Source organism: Palaemon carinicauda, chromosome 45 (genome assembly GCF_036898095.1).
Source record: "Palaemon carinicauda isolate YSFRI2023 chromosome 45, ASM3689809v2, whole genome shotgun sequence".
Classification (NCBI taxonomy): domain Eukaryota; kingdom Metazoa; phylum Arthropoda; class Malacostraca; order Decapoda; family Palaemonidae; genus Palaemon; species Palaemon carinicauda.
In genome coordinates this window covers 9,725,155-9,734,115 of record NC_090769.1, presented here as the reverse complement: position 1 = coordinate 9,734,115, position 8,961 = coordinate 9,725,155, and the positions used below count along the sequence as shown (strand labels likewise).

General features: G+C 38.3%; 1 protein-coding gene across 1 annotated transcript; it reads left to right on the top strand.

Moving 5' to 3' along the window:
* The first annotated feature begins 4,993 nt into the window (after positions 1-4,993).
* LOC137634734 (mucin-22-like) lies at positions 4,994-6,792 on the top strand. The gene is made up of 2 exons (XM_068367224.1): positions 4,994-5,103; positions 5,673-6,792. The coding sequence occupies exons 1-2, from the start codon at positions 4,994-4,996 to the stop codon at positions 6,790-6,792; spliced, it is 1,230 nt and encodes a 409-aa protein (XP_068223325.1).
* The last annotated feature ends 2,169 nt before the right edge of the window (positions 6,793-8,961 follow it).

Here is an 8,961-nt window from a genome sequence, read left to right as displayed (position 1 = left end):
TAATTATAGAAACAAAAATAACATTTGTTTTACGATTCAAAATCTCCATGGATATTTAATAAACGATTTTATGACTCCGCTGAATGACATAAAACCAAACTCCATGAAAATCCTGAACTTGAATGTCAACTAGGATATATACCTAGATGTTTATGATATTAGCTGTGGCACCAGATAATTAACATACATTAACCTTAGATGCTTAGTCATTGACATATACTGACATTATATAAGTACTGTAAATCTATGGGGTGTTCGAATTAAAAGTATAACGATGAATGACTCAAGCTACTATAGAATACATGTTATACCTACAGCTGATTTACGACACGCGCCTTTATTAATTTCTCAAAGAATTTTTTTTTTCTTTTTATACAGTATGATAATTTAATAGCGTTTTTTTTTTTTTTTTTTTTATAAGTCAACTACTACATTGATTTGTGAATGTCTTTATGGGGTTTTATAACTTCATTAAGATTATTTATTATATTCATTTAGTGATGCATACTTATGATTATTATTGAGAAAAAGAAATTTGGTCACATAATTTCATAAGTAAGCAACAGAGAGAGAGAGAGAGAGAGAGAGAGAGAGAGAGAGAGAGAGAGAGAGAGAGAGAGAGAGAGACTTGAATAAAGTAGCGTAGATAAAAAGTCTATAAGGATTAAGTAGACAAAGTAAGTATGTCTACAGGAATGAGCAGAAGGTTTGACTAGAATGGTTTTTACGACATTTGGCGTGTTGGGCTTGAAGGGAAGGGCAAGGGGAAAGGGAAGGACCGGGAGAAGAGCGGGACTAAGGTCAGAGAGAGAGAGAGAGAGAGAGAGAGAGAGAGAGAGAGAGAGAGAGAGAGAGGCCGGCCCTGTGCTGTACAAATATCATAACTAATTAGGTGTTCGCATCTCGGAGCAACAATGACAGATGTTTGACCAGCGAAGGCAAACACGAGTAAATATTAAGGGAACCCTACAGAAAACTGAGGATTTAATAGGCGCAGTGAAAATACTCGTGACGAAAAAGTTCCTAAGAGCCTGAAATGAGCTGGTGTGTGTTCAGTTGCTGAAAGGAGAACATGATGGCGGATTAAGAGAGAGAGAGAGAGAGAGAGAGAGAGAGAGAGAGAGAGAGAGAGAGAGAGAGAGAGAGAGAGAGGGTGGTTGGCTAAAGAAAGGAGAGCACAGGTACGTATCCATGTCTTCTTTCCCACCGTTATCCCTACATTAAGGGGTCGGTTGCCGGATGTGCCCTCTTCAAAGCCTTCTATCAGATGCATGCTCTTCCACCAGACCTCTTCTCTCTCTAATTCTCCGCCTCCTCTCGATTTTCCCCCTAACAGGTTCCTCCTAAGCCCTCCTCACTCCCTCCCCACCATCCGTTCTTAACACGTGCCCACACCACCTCAGTCGCGACACTCTTATCACCTCTGTTATCTTTAATACGACTGCAATTCTTCTTATTTCATAATTTTCCAATCTTTCAAGCAGTGATATTCCCATAATCTACTTCAGCATTCTCATTTCTGATCTCTCAAGATTTGCTTCGTCTTAGAGCCCACGTTTCCGATCTATACATTAATACTGGTCTTATCATTGTGCTATAGCTCTTGACTTTTAGCTTGATTGGCATTTCCTTATCACATACCTCTCGTGCTGCCTCCCTCTACTACCTATTCTAAACTTCAGCCTCATATCCACCCTCCTGACTTATAGTGGAACCCAAGTATCGAAATTGTTTTACCTGTTTTATATTTGAGCCTCTTTTCATGTATGGATTTCCTGTCCCTACGTTCCGCACTGTTCATCATAGTTTTAGTTTTATCCAAAGTCTTTTGTCGCTCTACAACCTTTCTCTCTAAATCTTCCTCATTTTCAGCAGTAATCACCAAATCATCTGCATATAGCATCTCCCACAAATCTTCCTTTCTGGTCTCTTTACTTATCTCTTCCATGACCAGCACAAATCAAAATGGGCTTAATACTGACCCCTGGTGTAAACCAACATTAACTTAAAAGGTTTCTGTTTCCCCAACAGTTCTTATTACTTTTGTCCATTTTTTGTTTCTTTTTTTTCTTACATAATATCTACCATTCTTCTCTGGGACTTATCTCTTCTTCAAGTATTAAAACATCACTTCTCTTGGTGTTATTTTTATTATTATTATCAGCTAAGGTGCAACCCTAAACAGAAAGCAGGATTCTTTGAGACCAAGGGCTTCAACAGAGAAAATAGCCCAGTGAGGAATGGAAATAAGGAAACATAGAATTGTGTGCCCAAGAGTACCCTCAAGCATGAAAACTCTAACCCAAGACAGTAAGACCATGGTACAAAGGCTATGGTACTACCCAAGACTAGACAACAATGTTTTGATTTTGGAGTGCCCTTCTCCTAGAAGAGCTGCCTTCCACCTTTACCAAGGGGAAAGTAGCTACTGAACAATAACAGTGCAGTAGTTAAACTTAATCTTTTAGATGAAGAATTTTCCTATCAAGCTTTCTCTAGATCTACAAAAGCACAGAAGAGCACCTGGTTTCCCTCTAGTCTCTATTCCTGTAGCTGCATTGATATAAAGAGGACATCCACATTCCCTCTCCCCCTCATGAATCCATACTGCTTTTTCCCAATCTTTCAATCTCTCTCTGTCTTTCATCTAGTACTCTCATAAACTAAGCTGTGGTAATTTTGTGGGAGGGGATTGTTAACAGAGAGGCGAGATGAATGGAAGTAACCTTTCTTCAACATATAACGAGTTTATATACGAGCAGTTCCGAGCAAAAAATGTCACAAAAATTCAAACACATTATTACATGCGGAGGCAAGCTTAAACAGGTTCCATTATTAGTGCCAGGAAGAACAGGAGATTAAAAAAAAACATTCTATGATATAACTTTTTTGTTATAATATAGATATCATTTAAGTCTCCTCCAGTCTTTAAGCATTATTTCCTCTTTCCATATTGCTCTTAATAAATTCAGGATCCATTCTTCCCCCTATATAGCTAGTATCTTGTCCATTTCAATTTGAAACTCTGGTGGACCTTGTGCTTTACAATTTTTCAATTTACTCAATTCCCGTTTTACTCCCGTATTCCTTATCTCCATCACTGGCTTCTCCGCCCTGTGTGCTTCTCCTAGCTCTTCTCTCATTTGCAGTATTCAATAGCTGTTCAATAGTAGTTCAATATATTTCTAGCTCTATCCCTGATGACTGCCAGATACCCCAAATCGTGTCTATGCCTTTTCTTCACGTTTGAAATCTTATAGATATCCTTTTCTCCTTCCGTTGTTCCTAGGCTTACATACAATTGTTCTACCACTCTTCCAATAGCTATGCCTACTTTCCTCCTCGAATCGTTTTCCTCTTCTCCACTGCCCCCTGCTCCCTGTGCAAGCCTTACTTTCCAGTCCTTAAATGCCCTTGATTTTCTTTAAACGATTCTTGCAGCTCTCTGTCCCAGCACCATTTTTCTCCTTTCGAAACACCATATCCGCTTTTTCTTCCCACTAATTCCGCTGTTTCCCCTTCACACATTCCTTTAATACCCATCCAGATATTTTGTACTCTGATGCCCTATCCAATATCGAAGTTCAACCATTCCATGTATCCATATATATGTGTATATATGTGTATTTGTATATATACATTTTAGACTCATAGATAGAAACATTAATTGAAGAGATTTGTGTATAATATAGACAATTTTTTTTTAACTACGGAATTACGGCAAAGTGCAGTAGACCTAACACCGATGAACATCGGACTTACGTGATTACTTCAAAGCTAGACTGTAATTTTCCATAGCAATGTCCTTTTTCTAGACACACGACGGAAGCTGAAAAAGATTTACGCAGCAGCCTGAACATCATCTTATGAAAAGGTGACAATTCAGGTTTTGTGCGTGTTTATGAAAGAGATAAAAGGCGCCACTTGAAGTCTGAATTCTGGGGTACTTTCCTAAAGAGAACCAACATATTAAGCAGAGGTTGGCTTTTGATTGGTAAAGGCAAGTAAGACAGTGGCATGAAAAGACAAATAAATTTTAAAGGACCGGAATGCAGATTTCAGTGAGTGGTCATCTAAGAGAAGGTAATTAGGTGTTATGAATGAAATATTTTCTTGAATTGGCAAAAGGAGAAGAGGGGAATTAGAATCTTGTAAGGATAGGTCGATGTTTATACATATATATGTATGTATATACATACGAGTCTGTGTATATGCATATATATATATATATATATATATATATATATATATATATATATTATATATATATATATATATATATATAGGTTTCTATATAGTATATATATATATATATATATATATATATATATATATAGTATATATATATATATATATATATATATATATATATATATATATATATATGTATATATATAGGTTTCTAAATAGTATATATATATATATATATATATATATATATATATATATATATATATATATATATATAGTATATATATATATATATATATATATATATATATATATATATATATGTATATATATATATATATACTGTACTGTATATATATATATATATATATATATATATATATATATATATATATATATACATACTATATATATATATATATATATATATATATATATATATATATATATATATATTATATATATACTGTACTGTATATATATATATATATATATATTATATATATATATATATATACATACTATATATATATATATATATATATATATATATATATATATATATATATATATATATATATATATATATATATATACATACTGTATATATATTTATATACATAAATGAAAAGAGAAATCCCTAACGGTAAATAAGAATGAAGTTTTACCTACAGAGAGAGAGAGAGAGAGAGAGAGAGAGAGAGAGAGAGAGAGAGAGAGAGAGAGAGAGATGAAGTGTCAGCATCTCAGGAGACATAACATTAAGGCACTTTGCATATCCCGAGATTTATCCGAATAGCAAATGGGTCAGGTGGTTGAGTGTGCTGAGGAATCAATCCTCTCGGGTAGCGGAAAACTCCTCCCTGTCTTCGCACGGCCAGGTCTTCCTCCTCCCGGAGACAACAAGCTCAAGTACGTTGCAAATTACCATACCTAACTTCTCGGCGACGAAGAGCCAAGGCTCTCCGGTGTTGCCTGTTATTGCAGCTTCAAACGCAAGAGACAGACACACAGACAGATGAAGATGATATGAGATCAGAACTTGAATCCTCTTGACGAAAACCATGAGATTTTCTAACACGACGTATATCATTTGAATATCTTTTGAATGGCTTCAGCCCCTTAGGATGAGGATTACTCGTCGAGGCCCTCTCGTTTTGATAGTATACAAGTGTGACAACGGAGTTTTTCCTTTTCTCTTTATCTCTTTCTTTCTCTACCTTAACTGCGACCCACAAAGGTTTCTCCACCTTAGCTGGAACCCATAATGGTTTCTCTACCTTGGTTTCGACCCACAGCGGTTTCTCTGCCTTAGCTGCCACCCATAGCGATTTCTCAACCTTACCTTCGATCCACAGCGGTTTCTCTACCTTAGCTGCGACCCACAGCGTTTTTTCTACCTTAGCTGCGACCCAGAGCGGTTTCTCTAACTTAGCTGCAACCCACAATGGTTTCTCTACCTAAGCTGCGATCCACAAAAGTTATTTTACCATAGCTGCGTCCCACAAAGGTTTCTCTACCTCAGCTGCGATCCACAACGGTTTCTCTACCTTAGCTGCGAGCCACAATGGTTTCTCTACCTTAGCTGCCACCTACAACGAGTTATCTATTTTAGCTGTGACCCAATGCGGTTTCTCTACCTTAGCTGCGACCCACAGCGGTTTCTCTACCTTAGCTGCGACCCACAACGGTTATTCTACCTTAGCTGCGTCACACAATGGTTTCTCTATCTTAGCGGCGACCCACAACAGTTTCTCTACCTTAGCTGCGATCCACAACGATTTTTCTACCTTAGGTGGGACCCACAGTGGTTTCTCCACCTTAGCTGGGACCCACAACGGTTTCTCCACCTTAGCTGCGACCCACAACGGTTTCTCCACCTTAGCTGGGACCCACAATGGTTTTTCTACGTTAGCTTCGACCCACAGCGGTTTCTCTACCTTATCTGCGACCCACAGCGATTTCTCTAACTTGGCTGGAACCCACAACGGTTTCTCTACCTTAGCTGCGACCCACAACGGTTTCTCCACCTTAGCTGGGACCCACAATGGTTTTTCTACGTTAGCTTCGACCCACAGCGGTTTCTCTACCTTATCTGCGACCCACAGCGATTTCTCTAACTTGGCTGGAACCCACAACGGTTTCTCTACCTTAGCTGTGATCCACAACGGTTATTCTACCGTAGCTGCGTCCCACAAAGGTTTCTCTACCTTAGCTGCGATCCACAATGGTTTCTCTACCTTAGCTGCGAGCCACAATGGTTTTTCTACCTTATCTGCGAACACAATGGTGTTCTACCTTATTTGCGACCACAATGGTTTCTTTACCTCAGCTGCCATCTACAACGAGTTCTCTATCTTAGCCGTGACCCACAGTGGTTTCTCTACCTTAGCTGTGACCCGCAGTGGTTTCTCTACCTTAGCTGGGACGCACAGCGGTTTCTCTACCTTAGCTGCGTCCCACAATGGTTTCTCTATTTTAGCTGCGACCCACAATGGTTGCTCTACCTTAGCAGCAATCCACAATGGTTTCTCTACCTTAGCTGCAACCACAAGGGTTTCTGTACCTTGGCTGCGATCCACAATGGTTTCTCTACCTTAGTTGCGACCCAAAGCGGTTTCTCTACCATAGTTGCGACCCAAAGCGGTTTCTTTACCTTAGCTGCGACCCGCAATGGTTTCTCTACCTTAGCAGCAAACTACAACGGTTTCTCTACCTTGGCTGTGACCCACGGCTGTTTCTCTACCTTAGCTGGGATCTACAACAGTTGCTCTACCTTAGCTGTGACCCACAGCGGTTTCTCTGCCTTAGCTGAGATCCACAGTGGTTTCTCTACCTTAGCTGCGCCCACAGTGGTTTCTCTACCTTAGTTGCGACCCACGGCAGATTCTTTACCTCAGTGGCGACCCAAAGCGGTTTCCTTACCTTAGCTGCGACCCACAATGGTTTCTCTACCATAGTAACGAACCACAAAGGTTTATCTACCTTAGCTGTGACCCACAACGGTTTCTCTACCTTAGCTGGGACCCCCAAAAGTTTCTCTACCTTACCTGCGACCCACATAGGTTTCTCTATAATAGCTGCGACCCACAGTGGTTTCTCTACCTTAGCTGTGACCCACAGTGGTTTCTCTACCTTAGCTGTGACCCACAGTGGTTTTTCTACCTTATCTGCGACCCATAACGGTTTCTCTACAATAGTTGAGATCTACAACGGTAACAATATTATTCATGACCTCTTGCGGTATTAAAACTATTAATAAACCTTATAGATAGTATTCATATAGTAAGCGAAATTTAATCTTCTGTGTGAATTAAACTTTCCATCTTATCAACGACAAACGAATGTTTTTACAAGGAAAGTGTAGTGGCACACAATCTTTCTGGGTGGCTAAAGTTGATCTTCAACCAACTTCACAGCGTTGAGGGGTGATGACTAATCCCTGCCAGAATTGTTAATAAAAAATTCTTGACGATTAATGCAGGCTCTTCAAATACTCTCAGCCACAAGAGAGGAAACAGATGACCGTCGATAAATCACGTAAGAAGACAAAGGGTGTTGAGACCGAGAGTAAAGAGTTCTCGCTTTGTGTAGTGAATCACTGGGAAAGAGCTTATTGTTTACTCTGCGCATATGCTTTAAAATGCGTGAATGTATTCCAAATAGACTTTGGGGGATATTGGTCGATTTTTTTTTATTAGTTTGCAATACTCAATGCTAGTATATACATACATATTTTCGTAAGGTTATTGTTTAAAACCCCGTAAGAGCATATAAACATATACATGCGTACAGACGATGTCGGACATAAGCCCTTTTTTAAACATCCAAGGGGCAGGGAATGGAGCTAGACAATACCCTATATACTTTTTGGCGCCGCCCTTTATAAGAGGAAAAACGTTGTGTATGAGAGAGAGAGAGAGAGGAGAGAGAGAGAGAGAGAGAGAGAGAGAGAGAGAGAGAGAGAGAGAGAGACCATAAACATGAAGGAAAGCAATGTGGCTGCATTAGTCAAAACTTTGCATGAACTTTTGGTAGTTTCTATTACCCATTAAAATATTAATGGACAGAGTGGAAACGAAGGAAAGGTTAAAGTTATAGGGGTATATGGATATGAGCGGAAGGTGGAGCCGCTGTTATTTGCAAAGTGAACTCTTAATGAAGTGAAATGAAAAATGTTCTGGGTTAAGGTTAAGACATGAAAAATGTTGTATCTTTGTTATACGGAGTATGAGTTGAAAAGGGATTCCAAGAAATAGGAGATTCTGAAAGAAAATTGTGATGGTATTTTATTGTGGATAATCTCCACTAGGAGGACTTGGTGTATTTATTTTTTGCATATGTTTTATAGTATATTTTATAGAAGATTTTAGAAATATGGTTTTAAGACCAGTAGGAGCTCAGGTGAAATTTTAGAACCAGGCATAAGAATTGAAGAAAAATTTCAAGAGGGTAAAGTGATGACAAACTTATTTACTTTATAATGGAGAAAGTGTGAATGCAGAGTATTCCTGGAATAGGTGTCAACTTAGTATGTATCTTACAAGATAAACAGAATTGGGTATTTACTCAGAAAAGTGATATGCAGTATACTGAACTGGCGAAACATTTGTGTCAGCATGTTATGTCGTTGAGATTTCACACACACACACACACACACACACACACACACACACACACACATATATATATATATATATATATATATATATATATATATATATATATATATATATATATATATATATATGTGTGTGTGTGTGTGTGTCT

Coding starts and splice junctions, on each gene's coding strand:
- LOC137634734 (XM_068367224.1), top strand. CDS start 4,994: ATGGGTCAGGTGGTTGAGTGTGCTGAGGAATCAATCCTCTCGGGTAGC. Junction 5,104..5,672: donor CCCGGAGACAACAAGCTCAA/GTACGTTGCAAA, acceptor GATCCACAAAAG/TTATTTTACCATAGCTGCGT.